Here is a 25,179-nt window from a genome sequence, read left to right as displayed (position 1 = left end):
AGGAAAAGCGTGGGGTGGAGTGTGGGGGCAGAGGCAGCAGGGAAAGCGCGGGGGGTGGGAGAGGTGGCAGTGGCAGGAGGGAAGCCCGCCGGAAGCCCTGTTCTTGCAGGAATCTTCCTGCAACTGGCCTCTAGTAAATGATATTAAGTTTCTGCTAATCTTTAATTTTATATAAAACTTATTAGAGAGGAAAAATATAAATTATTTACCTTAGTTTAAAGGGATAAATATATAGGCTTTTAATTATAATTCCTATAATATTTGAAGGAAACCTCTTTATTTTTATTTAAGAATCTTTGTCTTTCTTTTTACAATAGGTAACCTGTAGGGCTGTAGTTTGAAGGTTAAGCCTATAGGCGACTAGCTAGCTATATTATAAGTACTTTTATAGTAAGGCTGACTGCTAATTTACTTTTAAATTTAATATTTTAATAACAATCTTAGTTTACCCTGTAAATATTAATGGAAAGGATTATTTGTATCCCTGAGAAAGCCCTGAGCATTCCTGGTGTTAAGCTGGATTTATATATAGGGTAGCTGCTGTTAGCCACGTCTCTGTTACCTGGGTCCCGATCTGAGCCGGGCGTGGGAAGCACGAAGTAGCCATGGGGCAGGAGACCTCCCTCAGAAGGGGTGAGGGTTTAAGCCCCTGTAATGTTGGGGGGGGGTGAGGATCTGTGCCCCACCTCTGTTGACTCCCAAGTTCTCTCCTGATGGCCCCTCTGCGACTGTGCCTGTCTTAGGTTGTTCCTTCCCTGAGGAATCTTACTCGTCGCTGGCTAACCAGCTATTCTCCGGGGCCAAGCAGGGTGATGTGAGGTTCAGTTCTGTCTCCTTGGTAGCCTATGCCACCGTGGCCTCCACGCCCAGCACCTGCCTTGGGATCCCCTCACCTGCTGGCGGGGCCCTGGCATTGATCACATATCTTGGGGAACCCAGGTTTCTTCTCTAAGAAGGGCCCAGCTCACACCATTGGGCGAGAGACAGATCTATGGTACCAGCCACTATGAGGCTTTAATCTCAGTATGAATAGAAAGTTCAGGCAACAGTGGGAGGGTCCCTCTTGGCAAAAAGGGTAGGAGAGGCTAATATAGAATGCTCAAGTGCCCTCCCAGGGGGCCTTCCACACAGTGGAAGGTAATAAATCCTTTTATGTCCTTTTTTAAATTGCTGCCAAACATTTAAAGAATTAGTTTGTAAGTTTGTTTGGGATATGCTGTTGTAAAATAGCAAAAATGATAATGACATTGTAGAATAATATTATGTAAAGATATTCTTTGCTCTAGGTATGGCAAGTTAATTTAATTTCTTTTTGTATAGACAAGGTCTTAGTAACTTTCTTAGAATACTTAATTAAATTGCTTACAAAGATATTGGCTTTTCTTTCATCCTTTGCACTCGCTTGCTTTTTTCTCGATTCCTTTACTCTACTTGGGATTTAATTTTTTAAATACCCCAGATTTTACAAAGCGCGGCAATAGAATAAAAAACTGCAGTTTCTTTTCATACAAACTTATTTATTTGGATTTTTTTATATTTCAAATTATTGATACATTCAAAGAGTAATTGACATACGAGCTGCTACCGATGCTAACCATGTCGAGTCATACTTGACATCCGAGTGCAAAAGGTTAAGCTGAAAACCTTGATTATAATTTAATAAGCTAATTTATTTAAGTAATTAAAGTAGGTATCTTTACTTAAAATAAAGTAAATTTATGTCTGATTTTACAAACCGTAAATGTTGCCCCGCCTCTAGCTTAATGTAGGAGGCTATATAAAGTTAGGTAGTAAATGGTGGCTTCTAATCTGTTCCTAGATTTTACTTGGATTTAATGATATAAACATTAGTTTCTTATGTAACTTAATTTATATGAGATCTTGATTATATTTTAAAAGGCTAATTTATAAAGTAACTTAAGTAGGTATCTTTAATTAAAAAGTAAAAAAAAAAACGTATTTAGTAAAATTTATAGGTTTGGTACTTTATTGGTCTGATCTAAAAGTATGGCTTTTGTCTTTTTAGAAATTCTACTGATGTTGAAAAATTTGGCTGTATTTAAGAAATATATTGTTTTTGCCCTTCTTATAGGTGAAAACCTTTATAACATTTAATATATATGTATAAGTAAAATTATTAATTTTTATTTGATAACGCTTTCCATGTGATTTCAAGTATCAATTGGTTTAATTAAAAAAATATTTCTTTTAAGAGAGAATAGACTTTTGAACATTTTGGGGCCCATGAGATGTTCAAAAGTTACTCTCAGTCTTGAAATAACTTGGAAAGATTAAATATATATGCTTTAAAAATTATATACCTAAATTATCTTAAAGAATATCAATTATATTTAAACTGGATTATAGAATTAATCCTCTTTTTAAAATCAGACCAATAACTAATATATTTTGAATTCCTAGTTATTAAACATAAATTTTTATTTTCTTAAAAATAAGTTCTTATACTTTAGGTATAAGATTACTATAACTATATAATTTCTCCTAATTTAATAAGTACTTTGAACTTTTAAAGCTGGCAAGTTAAATATATTTAGTAGTTTTTAAATTAACACTTTATATTTCTAAGAAAAATACAAGACATAATCAATTAATAGATTTAATTCTGTCCTCTAGATTTTTCTTATGAGGCAAATTTAAACTTTACTTTTTATTTGCCAGTGGCTCTGGAAAACAAGTTTGGTTTATTTGAATGTAAATTACTATATGCTTTAAGATGGCTACTGGCAGGAAACTGACCTGTCTGCTGGGGGAAAGGCAAGCAGCCTTCTTCCTCTATTAGTAAAGGGCGTAGCCAGTTACCTGGGCTACTTAGATCTTTATAATTAATATATTATCTATATTTTAACAATTTCTGATATTTAAATCTAATTCTAATTATTTTAAAGCATTTACTTTGGATAAATTCTATAACAGAGACATATTTACTTATATTCTTGAAGGCTTTAAAAGTTAACTTTTTAACAAGGTTTATTAGTATTTTAAAAACTACTCTTTATTATGGAAATGCGAATCCTGCTGTTGGAATTAGCTTGAATTTCTTTCAAGAAGACTTTTTCGCCGTTTTTCTTAGGAAAAAGAACCAGTTCTAGGTTTTTCATTTCTGTAGCCCTTGTAAAGAGTTAAGTCTATTTTAAGACATATCTAATATCCGAAATCGGACCATGTGCACATTTTGCCTTATACCAGCTTTCTCTTTACACGTGTGCAGATATCCCAGACGTGTTTCTAAATTTTTTAAAACTTTTTTTATGGAGAGAAAGAAAATTTTAATTTAATATACTAGGAGAGTGGGCTTCTATATTGAATCGTCACATGTCTCTCCCTTCCCCCACATCCTGCTTACTTCAGGGGAAGCATCAGCAACAGATCTGGCTGAATTTCTTTTCATGCTTAAAAGATAGACAGATCTTAAATTTTTTTCCTACTTTTATGCTTTCTGAAGTAATAACTCATACTCAATTTGGCCAAGATTTGCATTTCCCTTCGAGTTCTCTTATAATTTTTAAATAAGGCATTAAGTAATCTTATTGCAAGTAATCTTATTGTGGGAGAGCAGATAGCCCTGCCCTCTTCTGCCACTCCTGAATCTCTCCGCACCAGAGGCGGCTTCAGCAGTGGAGTTTCACTTATTACAGATTTTAAATTCTATACACACACTAAGATTCTAATTTGAACAAGTAACATTATTCTGTGATCACATAGACTTCAACATTTGCCTCTAAAGGGCATTTTCTCTAAACTCTACTTGTCCCATGCTTTACTCCCGACTATCAATAAATTGCTCCTCCCTTACCTTAACGGGTGCACTCTTTATCCGGAGGAGATCCTCACCGTCTGCTTCCCAAGTCCTCAGGTCCCTGTTGTTTGGGCGCCAATTTGCCAGGGCCAGCCTGACAGGTTGAACCGGGCTGAGGTAGGGAGGTGGGATTTGAGAAAAGAAAAAAAGACAGGACAGTGGGATCGGGAGGTCTACGAGTCTTCGAGAGGCTGTAGCACCGTTTATTAACTGTGTAACGCCTTTTATACACAAAACACTGAATAGGAGGTCTGTGAAGAGGAATGTACTCTTTGTTCCTCTTAATCTCTAAGGGAGAGATAGAACAGAAGGACAAATTCTTGGTACAGCAAATCAGGCAGATTCTCAGTAAATAGTTACAGACTTCTTGGCAAGCCATGAAAGGGTTGCTCTCATTCTACTGATAACCGCCATCCAAACAAGTGTGGGAAAGATGTGTAGGTAGAGGTCCCAGCCTTGCTAGTCCCTTCAGGTGCAAAGACCATGTCAGCTTACACCCTGGCACCAACACCTGTCTACCATCTCTGGTTTTCCTCCTGCAGCATGTTGAAGAGCCCAGGCCCGGAGACATGATTGAGATCTCTCACCGGCTCTACTGTCACTGGGCGCTCTATGTGGGCGAGGGTTATGTGATCCATCTGACTCCTCGAGGTAAGGCCTGTTGACAGCAGGATTCGCCAGGGATTTGTTAATAAGATAATGAGAGCAGCTGCAATGAAAGCCCAGCACGGGAGCCTGAGTTGGGAGACACGTTCTCCCTGCGCAGAGCTCGTGCAGGGCGGAGTCCAAGCCCAGCCCCTGTGCCCACAGGGTCCGAGCGGGCCTGGCAGCACAGCGGAGGCTCCCTGGTGCCACCATGCCACTGGGCTGCTTCCGCACCTGGCCCGGCAGGCAGGGCTGGCTCCCTCTGTACCTGGGGCGCCGATGATGGGATTTAACGCAGCCAAGTTCATCGGGAGCTCACGGTCCGGGTCTTCCATACAAAGGGCCCTCCGTGTTTGGTTTTCGAAAGTGTGTGACGTCACACACTCCGTGTCTTAGTGTCGGTAACATATCTGCTTAGCAGAAGCAGCTTTCCACGGGCCCACCCAAAGGGAAAATTCTCATGAAAATGCGTAGCAAGCACCTGGGAATAGTTCCTCGGCCTCATGACTGTGGCAGAAGCAGGACGATGACAAGCCGGTTAACCGGAGAACGCACGGAACTGGTGCATGGTCCGTGAGGAACACCACGGTGGCTGGACTAAGCCTGCTGCGTTCGATGCAGACTGGCTCGTGCCCCGCAGAGCAATGGCGACGTAACCTCTGATGCTCTGTCTTCGTCAGGGGAAAACACTTGTCATCCATGTGGGAATGCGACTTTTGCATCTTATGTGTTTCCCACAAGTCATCATTTGTCCTGACGGTGTTGGAGGAACGCAGGGGTTTAGTATAAAAAGTGAATCAAGCTCCTTTTACCCAGATGACACTTAGGGGCCTTGTAGGGGAGAGCATGACTGCGGGGACATGTGGTCCCTTTTGTGTCTGATCTCCCAGGGGGGGACGGGTTTTGTTAAGAGGATGGGTTCCAAGGGCAGCCTTCCTCCTGGAGATTGGAAGCAGACAGTAGGGTGCTTAATTAGGTGCTCATTGCTCCTCTTCCTCTTAGAAAATACACCCAGGACTCCCTAGGAGAATGGAATTGGGCCCCACCAGTGTGGCTCAGTGGTTGAGCATCAATCGACCCATGAGCCAGGAGGTCATGGTTCGATTCCCCGTCAGGTCTCATGCCTGGGTTGCGGGCTCCATCCCAGATAGGAGGCGCGCAGGAAGCAGCCAATTGATGATTCTCTCACCATTGATGTTTCTAACTCCCTCTCCCTCTTCCTCCCGCTCTGAAATCAATAAAGACATATTTTTTTAAAAGAACGGACTTGGGAGTCCATCAGCTGAGAGCTGTTCTGTGGCCTCTCCCCGTGCCCGGCGCTGTGCCAGGCCATGGGACAGGGGACACGGGTGTGCAGACTCCCTCGGCCTCAGCTCTGGGCGGGGAAGGAGCCTGGCCCTCCGAGCTCGAGAGAGGAAGTGTCACATGGTGGTTCTAGGAGCTTTCGCAGCACCGACCTGACTGTTAATGTCCCTCTGGGCCCAATATCGGTTGCAAAATGGAGATGATAATATTTTCCTTGAAGGGTACAACGAGAATTGAGTTAGACAATATATGAAAATAGATCTGATTCTAAGCACAGCCGGGTATAAAGATGCACAGGTAGATGAGTATATTCCTAACAGAACTGCTTCTCATGGCTCAGCTTTCCATCAACCCAAATGCTCAGGAAAAGGGCACGGGTCACATTCACACAACACTATGACATTGACAACCCTGGCATTTACGACATGTGAAAATAAATTCAGGACACCTTGCTCAGAAAAAGAACAGAATATGTGACTCTGCGCATCCTTCCTGGGAAAACTACCACCCCGATCCCCTCAACTGGTGGGTTTGTGCCTTTTGTCCCCTCCTCCTGTCTCCCTGTCTCACCTGCCTGTGGCTCTCTCTGTGGTTCCAGGGCAGTCGCGCAGTACTGGCTTCTCCAACTTGTCTATGTTCCTGAGTGGCAGGGCTGAGGTCACAAAAGAGCTTCTGCAGACGGCGGCTTCCGGCTGTCCCTACAAGGTCAACAACCACTTGGACCATAAGTACAGGCCCCGGCCTGTGCATGAGATCATCACTTCCGCCAAGGAGATGATTGGTAACCAGAAGACTTATATAGTTTTTCTGGAAAACAGCCAGCGTTTTGTCGCTGACCTGAGATATGGCTTGTCCCGCCGGGAGTTGGTAAGGCCCCTCATGGGGTGACCCTTTACTCTCTGGGGTTCTTCCTATAGTGGGAAAATGGGTGGGATTTGGGGGAACCCCCAGTGAAGCCTGCATGGTATTTGTTATATTAATATACAGCATTAATTCTCACCATAATGCTGCATATTGGTTATCACAGTAATGCTACAGTATTAATTCTCACCGTAATGCTGCATATTGGTTATCACAGTAATGCCACAGTATTAATTCTCACTGTAATGCTGAATATTGGTTCTCACAGCAATGCTGCATATTGGTTCTCACAGTAATGCTACAGTATTAATTCTCACAGTAATGCTACAGTATTGGTTCTCACAGCAATGCTATAGTATTAATTCTCACAGTAATGCTGCAGTATTGGTTCTCACAGTAATGCTGCAGTATTGGTTCTCACAGTAATGCTGCAGTATTGGTTCTCACAGTAATGCTGCAGTATTGGTTCTCACAGTAATGCTGCAGTATTGGTTCTCACAGCAATGCTACAGTATTAATTCTCACAGTAATGCTGCATTATTAATTCTCACAGTAATGCTAGAGTATTGGTTCTCACAGCAATGCTACAGTATTAATTCTCACAGTAATGCTGCAGTATTAATTCTCACAGTAATGCTGCAGTATTGGTTCTCACAGTAATGCTGCAGTATTGGTTCTCACAGCAATGCTGCACATTGGTTCTCACAGTAATGCTGCAGTATTGGTTCTCACAGTAATGCTGCACATTGGTTCTCACAGTAATGCTGCACATTGGTTCTCTCAGTAATGCTGCACATTGGTTCTCACAGTAATGCTGCACATTGGTTCTCACAGCAATGCTGCACATTGGTTCTCACAGTACTGCTAGAGTGCCCAGCATGTGAGAGCTCTTAGCTCACTAAGTCGGGACCATAAGCCCTGGGCACACAGAGTTCAGGCAACTCCTCCAACGTGTCCGACATGAGGTGAGGATGAGCCGGGTGCATCTGTCCCTGAAGAGCACCTTCCAGTCCGGAAGCACATTCCAAGGATCCTCATCCCAGGACAGTGGCTGTGGGCACCCAGTGCTCTGAGGTCACCGACAGCCAGTCCGGTCTCAATGGTGGCTGCCCAGCTGGGAGACCTTCGTCAAGGCCCTTCACCCAAATGTGTCCGCCCAGACATCTGGCCTCGTCCTAAAGGAAGAGGTGCTGGGCAGGCTGGTCCTCATGTCCTGCTCTTACCATCCCCCAGGAGATCCCAAACCAGAGGCGCTGGCAGAGAGGCACGGAAAGTTGTATCAAAAGCCATCTGGGCACAGAGAGGAGGGGCAGCTGGTCTAGCCTGAGGCAGGGAGGTGCCAGAGGAGAGACTGTCTGCTGGGAGGAGAGCGTGTTCACACGGGGAGGGCACGGAGGGTGTAGGAGGTAGAGAGAACATGGTGTCAATGGAGCAGGAGAGAGAGAGCGTGAGGTGGGGAACACATGTAACTCAGGAGGAGCAGAACAAAGGAAGGTGAAGAGGGATGAGGGTGAGAGGGATGAAGGTGAGGGTGAGAGGGATGAGGGTGAGAGGGATGAGGGTGAGAGGGACGAGGGTGAAGAGGGACGAGGGTGAGAGGGACGAGGGTGAAGAGGGACGAGGGTGAAGAGGGATGAAGGTGAGAGGGACGAGGGTGAGAGGGACAAGGGTGAAGAGGGATGCGGGTGAGAGGGACGAAGGTGAAGAGGGACGAGGGTGAGAGGGACGAGGGTGAGAGGGATGAAGGTGAAGAGGGATGAGGGTGAAGAGCTGGACCATGAGCAGCCTAAAGGGTGCGGACAGCATTCTGAGGGTCCAGGTAGGTAATTGCCAGATGTTCCCCTTGAAGGTCCCACTGGACAACACCGGTGGGTAAGGAGTGGGTGTAATGGGATCTGTATTGGAGGGAGGGGATGGAGGAAGATGGCATTGAAGGCACTTGGTACTTGGACGTGGGGCTGAGGGAGAAGGAGAATGAAGGAAGACTAGGCCTCTGATTGATCAAGCTGGGCTGAGTGATGCCAGAAGGAAGGGGACAGGAAGAGCAGAAGGACAGAGAGCAGGCTTCATTGCATGGGGACTGGATGCCCTGTGGGGGGACACTCATTCCCTGGGAAGGGCGTGTGAACGTGGAGAACAGCAGCCTCCATTGGGCGACGGGCGTGGGAGTGGGAAGCGCAAACTGCTGTCTGGCTGAGCGATCTTGGGTAAGTCCCTCAACCTCACCAGTCCCCGTGCCCACACCCGGGAGTGGGGACGCGCTGCGCCCCTTAGACTGAGGTGCTGTTGGCTGAGTGGGTGCGTGTGATGGAAATGTCCCACTGGCAGCTGCGTGGCTGCCACCTGGGAGGATGCCTGGCCCAGCTGCCCACTGTGTGGCCCAAGGAGCCTTCAGTTTGTGTCTCACATGACTGAGTGCCCAGAGGTTGGGACAGAATCTGAGGAGGAGGCTACTCAGCACCTCTGAGGACATCCTGCTTTTGCACCTGCCGGCTTTACAGACTCGTTGAGGTTCAGTAAAGACAACCAGTCAGGAGGCGATTGCAGAGGAGAAGACAGCTTGTGACGCCCAGTTGCCAAGAGGAGTGGCATGGCCCGCCACTCAGGGCCACGCGAGGGAGCACTGGGTTGGGGAGGAGGCCGAGAAAGTGGGGAGAAGCGTGGGCAAGAGCCTTGCCTGTGGTTTCCGTGGGAGGAGTGACTGAGGCGGGCGAGCAGGCTTAGGACTGGCTGGGAGAACAATGTCTGCAGGCTCTGGGGGAGGCGCTGTCTCTAGTTGGCTTGGACCTGGACCTGGGCCATTGGGGGAGGTGGACAGTGGCCGCAGTGAGCTCGGGTTGGGTCGTTGGCAGGGAAAAGGCCGGTGAGGGGGGGGTGAGCTGTGTGCAGGAACGGGCGGCCTGGGAGGGCAGTCTCTCAGCTGCAGTCAGGCTCCGGAGGGGAAGTGTCAGCAGAAGAGGAAAGCCAGGCCAATGCCCAGCAAAGGGGCAGGAGCCATGGGGCGGGACAGCTGTGCGGGGCCCTGAGAGGAGAGGCTTCGGCCTGACCTTGTCCGGCTTCCTGTCCCTCCTGACCCCAGCAGGGCTTCTCTGAGTGACAGCAAAGCTGGTGACCCCAGCAGTCCCGGGGGCTCCTCTCCCGGGGTTACTAGTAGGTGTGTGGCAGGGAGCAGCCTGCAGGTCTCCAGCCCGGCCTCTGCTGCTGCCTACCCTCTCTCTACACTCTCTCTGCTTTTCTGTTGTAGTCAAGTGAAGACCCAATGCCTGGAGACCTGATTGAAATCGGTCAAGGTGTTCATAAGCACTGGGCACTCTATGTGGGAGACGGCTTTGTGATTCATGCGACAACTTCAGGTAAAGAAAAAATATTTGTTTAATCACCAGCTTTATGTTGAAAAGAGGGAATGAAAGAGAACTCATTGCTATGCTAATAGCATCTGTTTCCTTTTGAACTATGACATGTCAGATCTTTACACTAAGGAATGGAATGGGGACTCCATCATTTGACAGTTCTGTTGTGACTCTTTCTTAAGTGTCCAGAACTAAGCCAGGTGATAGGATATAAGAACACGATGAGAAGTTCCCTCTGGCCGCACAGCTTCTACACAACAGTAGAAATCTCCAGGCCTTTGGAGTTCTTTCATATCCTTGCTCCACAACTTTTGTCGCTTAAGTTCTCTGGCTCAAAATGTGTTCTGTGAAATGGAGACAAGTTACCACCTGGGAGAGGTGGTAAGCGAATCAGTTGAGACTGGCTTCTTCCATGTAGATTCTGAAAAACTCAAAAATTTGTCTGAGTCAGACCCATGCCCAAAGATGCACCATCTGCAAGCATTTTTATGATTTCATTGTGTGTCGTCAAAGACAAGTTTAAAGAACTGACATACCCAACAATTGGAGATTTGTTAAACGCATCAAAGTCTGACAGTGGAATACCACGGCAGCCATTCTAAGTTATGGCGGAGTTGCCACTTGTTGCTCTGGGAACCTGTTGGCAACAGATCCTTAAGTATTTAAGTTACAAAAGAGTGGATCAAACAATTGCACTCCTGCTAAATTTAACTTCCAACAAGAGGGAATGGTAGTAGAAGGAAGGGACCATGACCTCAGATGTCAATAGAGTGACTTCCTTTCTTCTTCCCCGCCTTGTCCGACATGGCACTGCTGAGCATGGCAGCATCTTAGTCTCTCTGTGATCCCAGGTGCGTCCTGCGGGCCGAGCTCTTCCAACAATGTGCATGACTATGTGGTGAAACGTGAACCTCTGAATGCAGTGGCAGAGGATAACAAGTACAAGGTCAACAACTACTTGGATAACCAGGTCAGGCCCCGGCCTGGGCATGACATTGTCAGTTTGGCGAGGAAGAAAGTTGGTGAAACCTGGAATGACAACCTTTGTTTCCCAACTGTGAGCACTTTGTCGCTCAACTGAGAAATGGCCGCCCTGCAGCCAACAGGTAAGAGCCCTCAGGGGTGATTCCACGTGGAGTTCCCTTCACAGGAGCGGGGGGGGGGGGGGGGGGGCAGCTCTTGGTAAATATCAGAGGCGCCCCCTGACATCTCTGACACGAACACCCAGGGACCAAGCACTTAACCAGCCCAAGGCCCCGAAGCTACGAGCACACTTCAGAGTGTGAACCAATTGCTTTGACTCCAAAAGCAGGGTTTTGTCCACTGAGTGTTACTGCTTTCTGCTCTTTGAAGAGCCCTTTTCCGTGGGGACACCTCTTGCGAAGGGTCACCAGTGCAGCCCGGGGAGGGCTCCTTGCCCTGCATGCCAGGAAAAACGGGTGTCGATGCTGGCACTGCCCCCGACCAGCCAGGAGACCTGCCACAGGATCACTTCCTGCCTCGACTCGTTTTTCTATCCAGAACCGGCCCCGTGCCTCTGTCCCCTCCACGTCATGGTCCCTGTGAGCATTACATGATCGGGGAAGCGCCGCTCATTGTGAGCCACTCTGACTAGCAGGTGCTCCTCCCACAGGCCCGTGGCCAATCAGGCAAGGATTCCTTGTCCCGTCTCCAGAGGAGGGGCCCAGGCTCAGAGGAGAACGTGGCTTCCCCAGGCTCATCAGCATAGCTTCCGTGACCCCGAAGCCGCCTGCCACCAGGATGCACCGGGGCCCTCTCGTCCCTAGTTCCGCAGCAGCACCCCCTCTCGCCCTCTGTGCTCGCAGCTGTCTGGGTCCCTTCCAAATACTGTGCTGCCTGCGAATAGCAGACACCTAGCTCAAACCCCAAACCGGCTTCCCGTCCACTGAGGGCTCTGGGGAGGTCACTTCGCCCCCTGGGCCTTCCTCGTGTGCGGAAAGAGGGGGCAGATGGAGGACCTGTGAGGGAGGGCTTGGCTGGCTCTGAGCATGTGCAATCCTTGACCTCTGCGCTCAGCTCTGAAGGCAGACCCTGAAAGGTCCTGGGGGTTGTCAGGGAGAGTCTGGATGAGCCAGGGTCCAGATAAGATCACCCTCCCCCGCAGAGGGCCTCCAGGCCCAGAGCTGCTCAGACGGGAGCTCTTGGGGACACGGTCCGCTTCTTCCCTGGGGAAGGTCTCTGGCGTGGACAGGAGAATTCACGTGTTTGTGTGACGAGAGAGGGAGGGACCATCAGACTCGGACTTCCTTTTAGCGCTGAGCAAGGCACTGTTCTGCTTCCCAGAGTGGAGCTGTGAGTCAGCTGGTGCTTGTGCGGCTGTGCCACCATCCTGGCTGCTGCTTCCCAGTGCACCCCAGAAGCAATAAGTACGTGAAGAAGCCACTAAAGTCTCCAGCTAGAGGCTGCGTCAAGCACCAGCTGCTCCCCTCTGTGCCTGACTCTCTCGCCCTGGCATCGTGAGGAACCACTTCTAACAAGACCACAGCTTCTTGAGGAAGAACATGAATGAGTCCAGTGACCCCTTCATCAAATATTTCCCCTGCTTTCCTGCAAACCCAAGCATCTTTGGATATTCTTGAAATATTAATGTTTATTGCATGTAATATTATTATATGTGAGATCCTTTTGCTTGAATAATCGGTATTTATTGCATGTAACATTATTATATTTAAGATCATTTTTCTTGAAATATTAAGGTTTACTGCATGTAACATTATTATATTTAAAATAATTTTTCTTGAAATAAAAAAAACTGGAGAAAAAAATCTTTGGAAAGGAAGCATCTACCATTGAGTCCCCGTTGGCCACTTCGACTGGCTCATCTTGAAAAAGACCCTTGAAATCTGAGCTTCAGCTCCCTCTGCTGTCCTGTGGGGTGAGAGTGACTGCCTCGGCGCTGGTGTCCTGGAGGTGGTGTAAAATGCCTTAGCACCATGGTCGGCAAACTGCGGCTCGCGAGCCACATGCGGCTCTTTGGCCCCTTGAGTGTGGCTCTCCCACAAAATACGACGGCCTGGGCGAGTCTATATTGAAGAAGTGGCATTAGAAGAAGTTTAAGTTTAAAAAATGTGGCTCTCCAAAGAAATTTCAATCGTTGTACTGTTGGTATTTGGCTCTGTTGACTAATGAGTTTGCCGACCACTGCCTTCGCACACTGCCGGGCCATCAGCAGACGTTCAATAAATTGGTTCCACTCACTTTGGCTCCTGCCTCGATTAGTTTTACTCTCTGGGTGGACAAGGGACTCAAATTCCTCTGGCTGACCCCAGCATCCGGCGATGAGTCCAGCATGAGAGCAGGCGGCCACCTCCCGCCACGGCAGTGCCTCCGGGGGGCCGGCCTCCACTGCGATAAAGGTGGCAGCTAAGACACAGGGTCCAGCCTTCCCTGCCCGTGACTATTGCGTGACATCACTGTCACTTCATGGGCTCCGGGTCTGATTTCTGGAAGGTGTCTCTCCTTGATGTCAGTCCCAGCTGTTTTCCTGTTTGCGTCCCGTGTGGGCTCGGAAGTGGCGACGCCCCTCTCCTTCAAGGCTGCTGGGCTGCGTCTGCCACCAAGCTTCCCAGAGGTGGCCCCAGGAGAGCGTCCGCCGTGGGGTCACCATGGCCGCCACTCCTCTGGCCCTGCGGACAGGGGGCACTTTCCACTTCGCTTCCCATCCCAAAGATACGAAAGTCTGGACCCTCCACCCCCAGAGCTCAGCAAATCCCAGCCGGTAGCTAATACAGAGAATTTACCAGAAGGAAGAAGAGCTAGGGGATAACATCGCTGCCACGATGTCACGTGACCATGCTCCGATCCAGGACACACGTGGGTTCATGTATTTACAGAGTCAAGAATGGCTGTCCCTGCAAGGACCCTGATCTGCCTCTGCGCCCGTGGGCTCAGCTCACCTTCCACAGGGCGACGCTGGGACATGGCCCTCCCGGGGCCCAGGCCACAACATCCCGGGCCACACCCCGTGGAGGAGGACCTCCCTGTCCCAGCATGACTCACGGCCCTGACACCTGAGCTGCCCCGGACCAGTGTCTCCCAGGACAGCTGACCACGCGCGTGGCCTTGCCCTTGTGGGACACGGGCTCTCCCCTGCGTCTGCTCCGTGCCGAGGGCGAGCCTCCCAGTGCTGCTCCCGAGTAGCACTCGTCACACTCTGTCACCTGGATTGGGTGCTTTTGTGGCAAATACGTGTTTCCCAACAAGAAATGTTCCTCTCCACGCCAGGCCTCGGGACACCTTCCCTTCCCCATTGTCAGCCCCGAGGCCACCGTCCTATCACGAATATGAAGATGTTCCCCCTGAAAATGCTGACTAAGTGTACGACTGGACAGAAACGCTCATCTCCCAGGTGCCGGGGTGCGGGGGAAGGTGCAGTGACCGGAGCCGGCACCGGTGCCCCAGCTGGAGCGCAGCTGTGCGCGTTTGGTCCCGGTCCAGCCGCAGAGGTCTCCGCGGGGAGCCGCCGTGCCTGTGCGGACAGGGGTGCCCGCGCTGCGCCAGGAGAGCTAAGGAAGGGGCGCTGGGCTCTGCAGGAGCTGAAGCCCCGAAAGAAAGAACCCCTTGGTGAGAGGGGGAGGACGATGGAAACGCCGCCCAGAGCTTTGGGGGTACAACTAGAAGTGTGTCCCTGAGAAACTGCAAAGGGAGCCATTTCTGTGTGCACGTGGCAAGTCTGTGTTGCTGCTGCCCCTGGGGGAAGCCCCGTGTGGACGAGGGGGTGCCCGCGGCCATAAAAGCAGGGCACGCGCCCCCCAGGAGCCCCCGGCCGCCAGCCGTGGGGCAGCAGACAGCTCAGCAGGAGGACGGGGGCGTCAGGGCTTAAGCCCTGCAGGGCGTGTGCTTTCACGGACACGTGCACAAATTCTCTCGCGTCCGTGGCCACGCAGCCGAGGGGTGTGCGCTCTGCTCCAGTGTATGCGGCCCATCCTCTAAAGTGGCTAAACCGCACACCCCTCCTTCCGGGCTGAGTCCCCTTGTCCCCTTGCCCCCTCCTCCCTGCTCCGTCCCTCCTCATGCTCTGTCCCTCCGGGTAGGACAGCTGAGTGTCCCCAGGCCGCTCTGCCCCCCAGCTTCCATTCTGGTGGCTTCGGAGACAGAAAGCACCGTTGGCTGCCTAACCAGCCCGCCCCCCATCACCACCTTCTCCCGCGACAAACACGCTCCTGAGGTCATTTGGGCAAAAAGAGCCTCCTTGCAGATCCCTCAGTGGCCTCGGGAGCTGCTGGACGGAGCCTGCGCCCCTGCCTCCCCCCGCCCCCCTCATCCCAGGGACAGCGGGCGGCCCGGCTGTGGAAGCCGCTCTCAGGGAAGTTCTGCTTCTCACAGCCACAGGCACCCCGAGGCCAATGAGCTCCTGGGCCCCTTGTTCTAAGTGCCGCCTGCTGGAGGTCCCCCCTGCGGGGTGCAGGAGCCCTGGTCTGCCCCACCGGCTGCGGCCCAGTATTTCTGAAGGCTTTGCTAAGACCAAGTCCTAGCGGGGGACTGGGGTCCACATCTCTGTGCCTGGAAATGCCTATTCTCTCCAGACAGAAATGGCAGCCCAGGGTCCAGTGGAGAGGTCCCGAGCTCCGGGAGCAGGGGGAGCAGGGGGAGCAGGGGGAGCAGGGGCAGAGATGCGGCTCCACGCCTGCTCGGGCTGCTCCCGGGGGACTGCGGCCCTGGGGAGCCCGCGTTTGGGTGCAGGTTATTGCACACGCCATGTAGGACGCGGCACCGATGCGTCCATCTTCCGATGTAGCATGTCTCTCAGCGCCGTCGGAAGGAAGCCGGAAGTGAACGTCTCCACTGGGGCATAAAGCCCACCCCACCAGCCCAGGACCCCCCCCACCCCATCGCCGCCCGCTGGCCAAGCCCCTGGAGCCTCCTGCCCGCGGCTCTAGGGGGAGTGCTGTCCCTGCCTCGGCCTCCTGAGCTGTGAAGCTCGATCTAGAGGCTCTCAGGGACCCGCGCTGCCGTTGACCTCCCCTGCGGGCCTGGGGGGGCTCCGGCACAGCGGGCGGGCATTGACCTCCCCTGCGGGCCTGGGGGGGCTCGGGCACAGCGGGCGGGCATTGACCTCCCCTGCGGGCCTGGGAGGCTCGGGCACAGCGGGCGGGGCATTGACCTCCCCCTGTGGGCCTGGGGGGGCTCGGGCACAGCGGGGGGGCATTGACCTCCCCTGCGGGCCTGGGAGGCTCCGGCACAGCGGGCGGGGCATTGACCTCCCCCTGTGGGCCTGGGGGGGCTCGGGCACAGCGGGCGGGGCATTGACCTCCCCTGCGGGCCTGGGGGGGCTCGGGCACAGCGGGCGGGGCATTGACCTCCCCTGCGGGCCTGGGGGGGCTCGGGCACAGCGGGCGGGGCATTGACCTCCCCCTGCGGGCCTGGGGGGGCTCGGGCACAGCGGGCGGGCATTGACCTCCCCCTGCGGGCCTGGGGGGGCTCGGGCACAGCGAGCGGGGCATTGACCTCCCCCTGCGGGCCTGGGGGGCTCGGGCACAGCGGGCGGGCATTGACCTCCCCCTGCGGGCCTGGGGGGGCTCGGGCACAGCGAGCGGGGCATTGACCTCCCCCTGCGGGCCTGGGGGGGCTCGGGCACAGCGGGCGGGCATTGACCTCCCCCTGCGGGCCTGGGGGGGCTCGGGCACAGCGAGCGGGGCATTGACCTCCCCCTGCGGGCCTGGGGGGGCTCGGGCACAGCGGGTGGGGTGGCGGAGACCCTGTGCGGTGCTGCGGGCACCGTGGGCGGAGCTCAGGGATGCTGCTAAGTGTCCCGTCAGGCACAGGCCCCCCGCTTGGCTTGATCGGGCTCAGGGCGGCATTGGTGCTGCGGCGGAGTCTCTGCCCTGAGCCATCACCGAAAACACAGGAGAGGGGCCCAGCTGGTGAGTCCGTAACCGGGTGAAATGCAAACAAGCACACTCAGTTACGACCCAAAGCAGAAGGAGAAAGAGAAGGGAAGAGAGGAATCATGGGACAAGTAGAAAACAACATAGCAATAATGTAAACATGTCATATGTATGTGTATATAGATGGAGAGAGAGAGAGAGAGAGAGAGAGAGAGAGTTAAAGGAAGATTAATGTAAACGGCCCAGTCCCCCAATAGCAGTAAGAGCCACCATTTATTGATTCCAACTCGGTACGCGGCCTGTTAAGTAATTTCAACTCACAAATTCGCACAACCGCCCGCTCGGTGGATGCCACTCCCCACGCCTTTCCGGACGAGCACACGGTGTTTGCCCAGACCAGTGGTCGGCAAAATGCGGCTCTTTAGCCCCTTGAGTGTGGCTCTTCCACAAAACACCATGGCCTGGGCGAGTCTATTTTGAAGAAGTGGCGTTAGAAGAAGTTTAAGTTTAAAAGATTTGGCTCTCCAAAGATATTTCAATCGTTGTCCTGTTGGTATTTGGCTCTGCTGACTAATGAGTTTGCCGACCACTGGACCAGACCCACGGCGCCTGAGCTCCTGCAGGTGCCAGGAGGCGACCCCAGGTTGGTGTTTCTCCTCCGGGGACAGCGCTGTGGCCGGGGGAGCCGCACACCCAGGACCGTCCACAGGAGAGCGAGTGCTGACCAGGGGATGGAGCTGCTTCTGCCCTGGCGCCCAGGGGCCAGCTCTGCGACATGGGACAAGCCCGCCACGCCTCGCCCTCCATCCCGTCCGCGTCCCTGGCTTCTCACAAGAACCACATGTGGGCACGTGCCGACAGCAGAGCCACACCGACGCTGCCGGCCTGGGGCGGTGGGACGCTGGCCAGGACGACCCTGGGGTCCGTGGGGACCCCTCTCCCCGCTGTCAGGAGGGTGGCGGGCCTCTCCCTGCCCTGAGCCAGGACTCCGAGTGCCTCCCTTCGGGTACACAACCCGCCTCCTCTCCGGGCCTGAAGGAAGACGGAGGCAAACCCCCGGCTCCTGGGCGGGGGGGGGGGGGGGGGGGGGGGGGGGAGCAGAGCTGGAGGCGCCCTCACACCCCCTGCCTGCCCTCTGCGGTGGGGCCGGGGGGGGGAGCCCCTGTGGCCCCTGGAAGCGAGCAGGGCCTGGCAGGCGGCGACAGGCAGGCACTCGGAGGGGCGGGCAGAGCGGGCTGGCGGCCTCCTGTCCGGCCTCAGTGGTGCACGCAGTACAGCTGGACGGTGCCGCTGACCCGCAGCTCCCGCAGCCGCTCCAGGACCTGCCGGCCCAGGCTGGTGGCGCCCTGCCTGGCCCTGCCTGCCTGGTCCTGCCTGCCTGGCCCTGCCTGCCTGGCCCTGCCTGCCTGGCCCTGCCTGCCTGGCCCTGCCTGCCTGCCTGACCCTGCCTGGCCCTGCCTGCCTGCCTGGCCCTGCCTGCCTGCCTGGCCCTGCCTGGCCCTGCCTGCCTGCCTGACCCTGCCTGCCTGGCTCTGCCTGCCTGCCTGACCCTGCCTGGTCCTGCCTGCCTGGCCCTGCCTGGTCCTGCCTGCCTGGCCCTGCCTGCCTGGCCCTGCCTGCCTGCCTGGCCCTGCTTGCCTGCCTGGTCCTGCCTGCCTGGCCCTGCCTGGCCCTGCCTGCCTGGCCCAGATGCTGGCAGGGGTCGCTTGGGCCTTGAGTGCTGCCCACAGGCCTGGACAGTGGTGCTCCGAGCTGGCCTCGCGGGTTCCCAGGCTCCATCTCAGACTTGGAATCAGAATCTCTGGCCTCGGCCCCCAGAAACCTGCCTTTTCACGCCCCTCAGGGGGAGTGACAGCCAGCTGCTATGTCGGGGCCCCTCGGCGCCACGTCTCCAAGTGCCACGCCTCCTGACCTCCGCTCCCCGTGTTAAACGAACCCCACGCCCAGTGTGGACTTCCGTCCCCGGCTCCTGGGCCCCTCCTGTCGTCACCTTCTCCCGCCCTCACCCCACTCACATCTGGCACCGCCACGAACCCCCCCACCTTGGCCACAGCTGCTGCGACAGGACTTGTCTGGGCGGGCGGGGGTCCCGGGCCTGCCCACGTGTCCGAGGGGGTCAGAGGCCACTGCCCCGCCGGCCCTGGCCCCACGGAACTTACGTTGATGTTCAGGAATCCAACAGCCTTCACCAGGATGTCCCCGAAGATGCCCAGGGTGTCCACGCGGGACAGCGGGAGCCGGTAGCGGTACTGGAGGAAGTGCCGGCCGTTCACGCTCACCTGCAGGGCGGGGCCGCTCAGCGCAGCTCCCATCAGGCCCGGGGCGGGGCAGCTCCTTGGTCCTCTGGGTACCTGACCCTCCCCCACCCCCTGAACACAGTGCTGTGGGGACTCGGCAGAGGAAGGATGGGCGGAAGGACGGGCGGAAGGACGGGCCCATGCCCTCACCTTCACGTCCTCGTGTCCGAAGAGGAAGAGGATGCGGAAGCTGGCTCCCCTCCGCAGGGCCAGGCGGGGCCACCGGGCCTCGGCCTGCCAGCGGCCGCCCTGCAGGGTGTTGCAGATGGCGTGCGGCTGGGTGGTATGGAAGCGGGGGTTGAAGTGGATGGCGATGTCGGGCGGGGGGTGCAGGCTGCAGCCGCACTGGAAGTCCACTTGGAACCTGTGGGCGGCGCTGGGTCAGAGGCCCAGGAGGCCCGGAGGCAGGGGGGAGCCCCCGCTCCGCCCTCTGGGGCTGAGCCCGCACCCGGGGAGCGCCCCTTACCTGCGCGCGTCCAGCGGGACCACGCCCTGCAGCATGACCATCTTGCCTGCGCGCAAGCCGCCGAAAATGGTTGTGACATAAGGAACCACCTGAACGAGGGGAGAAACCCACCCTGACGGGTGGGGAGGGACAAGAACGAGAAAACTTGACTCCCCCCCCTTTGTCTCCCCCCTAAGCAGCTGGGGGATTAGTTTTCTCTCCCCTTTCCTGCACCCCCACCTGTCGAAGCCACACTGCCCTGGGGAAGCCAAATTCAGCTCCTCTGTGCGCCCCCCACCCCCCCACCCCCGCCAGCCCAGCCCAACCCCTCCCTCCCTACCACCAGCCCAGCCCCTCCCCCAGCAGCAGCTCAGCCCCTCCCCCGGCGCCTAGGGCACAGCAGTGCCCAGGGAGGCTCGGTGCCCACTGCTTGCACCCTGGCCTCCAGGAGTGGGCTAGCGAGGCTCCCTGAGAACTGTTCCCGGCCAGAGCCTGGGACCTGGGAGGCAGGGGGACGGACAGGCGGGGACCTGAGCGTGGCCCCTGATAGGGACGCCTGGACAGGAACCTGACACTGACCTCGAAGCTGCCTGGCAGCCACAAAACACAACGCACTCTACGGCTCCCCGCCTCTCCGGCTGCTTCCTCCGCTCTCCTGCGCCCGCCGCCCAGGACTTGACCTTCGAGGCTCCTGACACCTTCTCTGGCACCTTCTCTGGCACCACACCCTTTAGTGTCTGAACTGGTCTCCCCTCCCCGTGCTCCAGAACGCTGCCGGTTTGGCGAGCGTGGCCCTTGCCGCCGGCTCACGGGCGACGTGTGGCTGGCCGGCCGTGGGAGGCACAAGGCCCTCAAAGCCGCAGCCCCGTCTCTCCCTCTGTGGGCTCAGTGCCCGGCCTGGCACAGCGTGGGCTCTGAGCAGGCGTCTGCAGCAGGTGCACAGCGGGCGGGGTCACAAGACCAGCCTTCCCGCGTTTCCCCACCCCCAGCACCTCCAGAGGCCCAGCCACCTGCACCTGCTGTCGCCAACCTTCCGACCTCACTGGGCGGGAGCTGCAGCCTGGAAAGCAAGGAGGGGCTGGTTGGGGGCGGGGAGGATGAAGGGGGGGAGGATGAAGGGGGGAGGTGGAGGGGGGAGTGCGGGGTGCAGCTGCTTCCCCGATTACTAGGGCCTGGAGAGATGCGGGAGGTCCGAAGGCCAGAGCACCCACAGCTCGGCTGGGCTGGCTCCCCGTCCCTCCCGCTCCCCAGGCTCCAGGCTCAGCTTGTAACAGCTGCTGGGCTCCGGTGAGAGAAGAGGCCACGTGGGGAGAAAGGGATCCTGCCGCCCCTCCGGGGAGGGTGCTGTCGCCTGCAGCTCAGCCTTCTGCAAAGCTCAGCCAGGCTCCCGCAAATCCCCAAGACACAGCGGGAAGAGGAAGGTAAGCCTGCCCCATCCCTGAGGTGGTTCCCTCCTGACTCCCTGCCAGGTGCTCAGTGTCCCCCCAACGATACTACCCACACCCCAGGTCCTCCTGGTCACCCACTCCCCCAGATGCTCCTAGTCACAGCTCTACTGCTTTTTAAATGCAAGCACCCTGTGAGCTCAGCAGTCACTCACACCCAAGCTCAGGAGGGCCTTTCGGGAGCTGGAGGGCAGATGCTGGGGCAGCTGGCCCAGGGCTGGTCTCCCCATCCCTCCACCTGGAGGCTGGCCCCACCGGAAGGGAGGAGGCCGCTCACCGGGTGGAAGGCGGGCGGCTGCAGGATGAAGGGGTCAGGAAGCGGGTCCAGGTTTTCTGCCGGTGACATGGGCGGTGGGCGCCTCCAGCGGGAGCTGCTGGTCCCGATTCCAGGAGCCCGGCCGCTGGCTGACTCCTTAGCCCCGGGCGGCGGGTCCAGCTGTTGGTCCTAATGCTGCTTGGCGCTGGCCTGGGGGGGCATGGCCCACCCACTCCCGGTGCCCGCCCGCCCGCGGCCTAGCCCCGCCGGCCGGACTGGGCTGTCTGCCGAAATCCGTGTCCGGGTAGGAAACTCACCTGAAGCGCAGGGCTGGCTGTCGCAGAGCAGAGGGGGTGGAGGGGGCAGAGGCTGGCTCTGGGGGCCCGGGGAGGTGTGGTTTCCAGGCTCGCCCCCGGAGCCCGCCCAGGCCAGAGCAGGCTGGTGGCCCCGCCCCAGCTCCCCAGCTCCCTGGACACCTCGGACGGCTTCCCATTCCCTCCTCCCCTCCTGTACTCGCCACCAGAGGCTCTCCGCTCTCCCTCATTCCCTTGCCCTTTTCTCCATTTTTCTCAGTTTTGTAAGTTGTATCGTTCCCTGGGGCCCCGTTTCAGCATCGGCTGGAAATGCCAGGGCCCAGCTGGTGCCCCAAGAAAGTGGGGGGGGGGGAGAGAAAAGGGCAGGAAGAGAGGAGGCCCCCTTTGAAAAGGCAGCGAGGCACAGAGAGGCACAGCGCACCCAAGGGGACCTGGGTTCTTGCTCAGCCACTGGGCTGTGTGCCCTGGGACAGGCCACGTCCCTCGAAGGGACTCCCTCCAGTCGTCTGTATGCAGACAGGGCGACCACAGCCGTGTGTGTGTGTGTGTGTGTGTGTGTGTGTGTGTGTGTGTGTGTTTCCCAGGGCGGTCTGTGTCTGGGGGTGCACTCGGATACCTGCATTTTTATCAAGCTCCCCAGGACCCTTTAGACAGCGGCGGTCCAGTTACGGTTTGAATTCCAACAAGGCTGCCCTGTTAAAAGCAGCACAACCGTGCACCTTTATCCCGAGTTGGGAAGTCCCGGGATCTGCCCAGCGTCAGACTTGGCAGCAGGGAATTCATGGCAGGACCGGGCTGGGCAGAGGCTCCAGTGCAGGGGGTGCTGGGGAAGGGCCAGGGCTGTGTTGAAGGAGGGCGAGGGCCTGGGGCGTGGGGGAGGGGAAGGCAACGCAGCTGCCACTCAAGGGCGTCAGCCTCACCTAGAAGCTTGTTAGAAATGCACTTGGTGTGGAGGGACCTCAGGGCCCCGGAGTCTCCATGTAACGCCCGCCCCATCCAGGTGACGGAGGCACGCTGAGGCCTGAGAAGCACTGGCTTCGGCCCTAAGTGGCAGGGCTGGGAGTATGGAGCCAGGAAGTGTGTTCGGATCTTTCCGGGGGGGTGGAGCTGGGCTGCCTTGTGTGGGGAAATTCGATCCGAGGTGTGTTCAGGTAGAAAAATCTATATACAGACGTGGGGGGGTATAGGGGGGGGGAAGGTGGAAAAACCAGCTGGGCAGCGACCCTGGGCATCAGATCTGGGCCCCGTTCCCAGCCTCCCAGCCTGAGGCAGTGCACCACCTCCCTCCTTCCCACCCGGCCTCAGCTCCGGTCTGTGAATCAACCAGGAGACGTGTTCCTTGGCTCGGGCTGCTGCAGACCGGGCCTTATACCACAGACACTGCGTGTCTCGCGGCTCTGAAGGCGGGAAGGCCAAGGTCACGGTGCGGCAGGGTCCTTTCCCCGAGGCGGATGGTGGTCCCTCCTCCGTGTGCTTGAGCCCTAACCCCTTCCTGTAAGGGCCAGTCCTGTGGGACTAGGGCCCGCCCACAGGGCCTCACTACCCATTCAGAGTCCTTGTCTCCAAAGGCGGTCACGTTCTAGGCACCGCGGGGGATTCGGAGGGGAACACGATTCCACAGTAGCTGTAACTGTTCACTTTCCGACCCCCAAGGCTGGTGCCCAGCCAGGCCTGGGGCTGGTGACCCCTGCAGTGGGGGGGGGGGGGGGCAGCAGAGGAAGGAGGACGGCACATTCGTTTCCCTTTGCCGGTGACTGGGACTTGGCAGCTTGGGGGGGCTTCTCGCACCCCCAGAGCTTGCTGAACAGAGAGGTTCCAGGTAGGAGAGAGCCTTCGTGCCTGTGAGTGTGTCTAGGCGGGGGGAGGGCAACGCCTCCATCCTGAGCCCGAGGGAGGGGGCTCATCAGGGAGGTCCAGGCTGGCCATGACCCTGACACCTGCAGGGGGGATCCCCCTCTTCCCCACGCTGGCGCCCCCACTCCCACTCCCACTCCCTTTCTTTCCGGTCTGAGCACTCATCAGAACTCGTCACAGCACGCTGACGTCTGTTGACTGTGTGTCTCCCCGCCCTCCAACAGCAGTCCCAGGAGGCAGGCTGGGTCTCACACCCTCCGTGCTGCGCGGACGCCGGACACAGAGCCAGCGCTCAAAATGGAGTTCAACAGCCAGTGACGGCGGCAGGGATGGGGCGGGGCCCCTGTCCGGTCTCGGCCGCCTCCTCGGTCTCCCCCAGCAGAGGAGGGATTGAGGCCCACGCCACAAACGAGTCCGTACTGTTCTAACCGGCACAGGTGACCAGTGATCCGTTACCAGCCCACAGCCCGGGGGACGCGGTCTGCGGCCAGGGATCCCGTGGTGCCTGCTCCCCATCCTGTGGCCCGGTGGCCTCGCTCAGTCCCCGGTCTCCAATGGGCCTCCCCGGGGGCGATGCCGAGAGAAACCTACTTCGGTGTACACCTCTGCCCTTTTCTTCCACCCGAGTCTTTCCTGCGTCCCCGGAAACTCTCAGGGACCCTCGTTCGTGGGGGACCAGTTGCGGCACCTGGCACAGAAGGGGGGTGATCAGGAGAAACCCCCGGCGGGAGGAATCCACGGATCCTGGCAGAGCGGGCGCTGGCCGGACAAGGGAGCCCGGAGGGGCTCCAAAGGAGTGGCCCCAACCCTGGCCAGGTGCTGGGGAGGCTCTGCGGCCTCCAGGGGAGACGGGAGGGGACGCGGGAGGGCACTGCGCTGGGTGCCCGCTCTCTCCTGGGGTGGCGCATTCGTGGGCAGAACCTGTACGTTAACCATGGGCGTATTCATGTGTCATAACTGCATGTGCTTCCTGTATCCTTTTGTCTATGGTACATGGTGTATGCAATTTACATTAAAGATATAAAATAAAATATATATGTGAAAAAAGGCATATAAAACCCTGAATCCCTCAAGATTTAACTCCTGAGCGAGCCGCCCCAGTCCCGCCTCACCTGGCCTCCATCCCTCTCTCCGCCGCCGCCCCGCCCCGTGACCTCCAGCTTCTCCAGCCCCGCCCCGTGCCCCCCCCCCAGCCTGTGCGCACACCGTGTCCCCCCCCAGCCTGTGCGCACACCGTGTCCCCCCCAGCCTGTGCGCACACCGTGTCCCCCCCCCAGCCTGTGCGCACACCGTGTCCCCCCAGCCTGTGCGCACACCGTGTCCCCCCCCAGCCTGTGCGCACACCGTGTCCCCCCCCAGCCTGTGCGCACACCGTGTCCCCCAGCCTGTGCGCACACCGTGCCCCCCCCCAGCCTGTGCGCACACCGTGCCCCCCCAGCCTGTGCGCACACCGTGCCCCCCAGCCTGTGCGCACACCGTGCCCCCCCAGCCTGTGCGCACACTGTGCCCCCCCCCCCCAGCCTGTGCGCACTCTGGGCTGCGTTTCCTCGCACCCCCTTCCCCCGCCTTTCCGCTCAGAGCCCATTGGCGCCCTCTCCTTGGGTGCGCTCAGCCCGTTGGCCCCGCGCGCACCCCTCGCTCCGCTCCCCTCTCCCCGCGCGCGCGCCCCTCGCTCCGCGCCCCGCGCCCCGCCCGTTTGTGAGCGCCCCGCGATCCTCCTCCGACGTTCTGCCCCGCGGGGA

At 56.5% G+C, this 25,179-nt stretch overlaps 2 protein-coding genes across 2 annotated transcripts in view; one reads left to right on the top strand and one right to left on the bottom strand.

The window, feature by feature from the left end:
* Positions 1-13,189, top strand: part of LOC307109905 (uncharacterized protein) — an 86,649-nt gene extending 73,460 nt beyond the window's left edge. The window contains exons 29-33 of the mRNA XM_079788867.1: positions 4,360-4,468; positions 6,366-6,634; positions 9,873-9,981; positions 10,830-11,084; positions 12,283-13,189. Coding sequence (XP_079644993.1) covers positions 4,360-4,468; positions 6,366-6,634; positions 9,873-9,981; positions 10,830-11,059 — 717 coding nt within the window. The 3' untranslated portion in view covers positions 11,060-11,084; positions 12,283-13,189. The remainder of the gene's footprint in view (positions 1-4,359; positions 4,469-6,365; positions 6,635-9,872; positions 9,982-10,829; positions 11,085-12,282) is intronic.
* Positions 13,190-18,082: 4,893 nt separating this feature from the next.
* On the bottom strand, positions 18,083-21,359 carry LGALS12 (galectin 12; the record flags this gene model as incomplete). The annotated part of the gene is made up of 5 exons (XM_079787990.1): positions 18,083-18,172; positions 18,986-19,105; positions 19,274-19,487; positions 19,590-19,678; positions 21,291-21,359. 5 exons carry the CDS (start codon positions 21,357-21,359, stop codon positions 18,083-18,085), a joined length of 582 nt encoding a protein of 193 aa, XP_079644116.1.
* Positions 21,360-25,179: the final 3,820 nt, after the last annotated feature.

Source organism: Cnephaeus nilssonii, assembly GCF_951640355.1.
Source record: "Cnephaeus nilssonii genome assembly, chromosome: 13".
Classification (NCBI taxonomy): domain Eukaryota; kingdom Metazoa; phylum Chordata; class Mammalia; order Chiroptera; family Vespertilionidae; genus Cnephaeus; species Cnephaeus nilssonii.
Note: the sequence above shows the minus strand (reverse complement) of the source record. Positions and strands in the feature narration are given on the sequence as shown.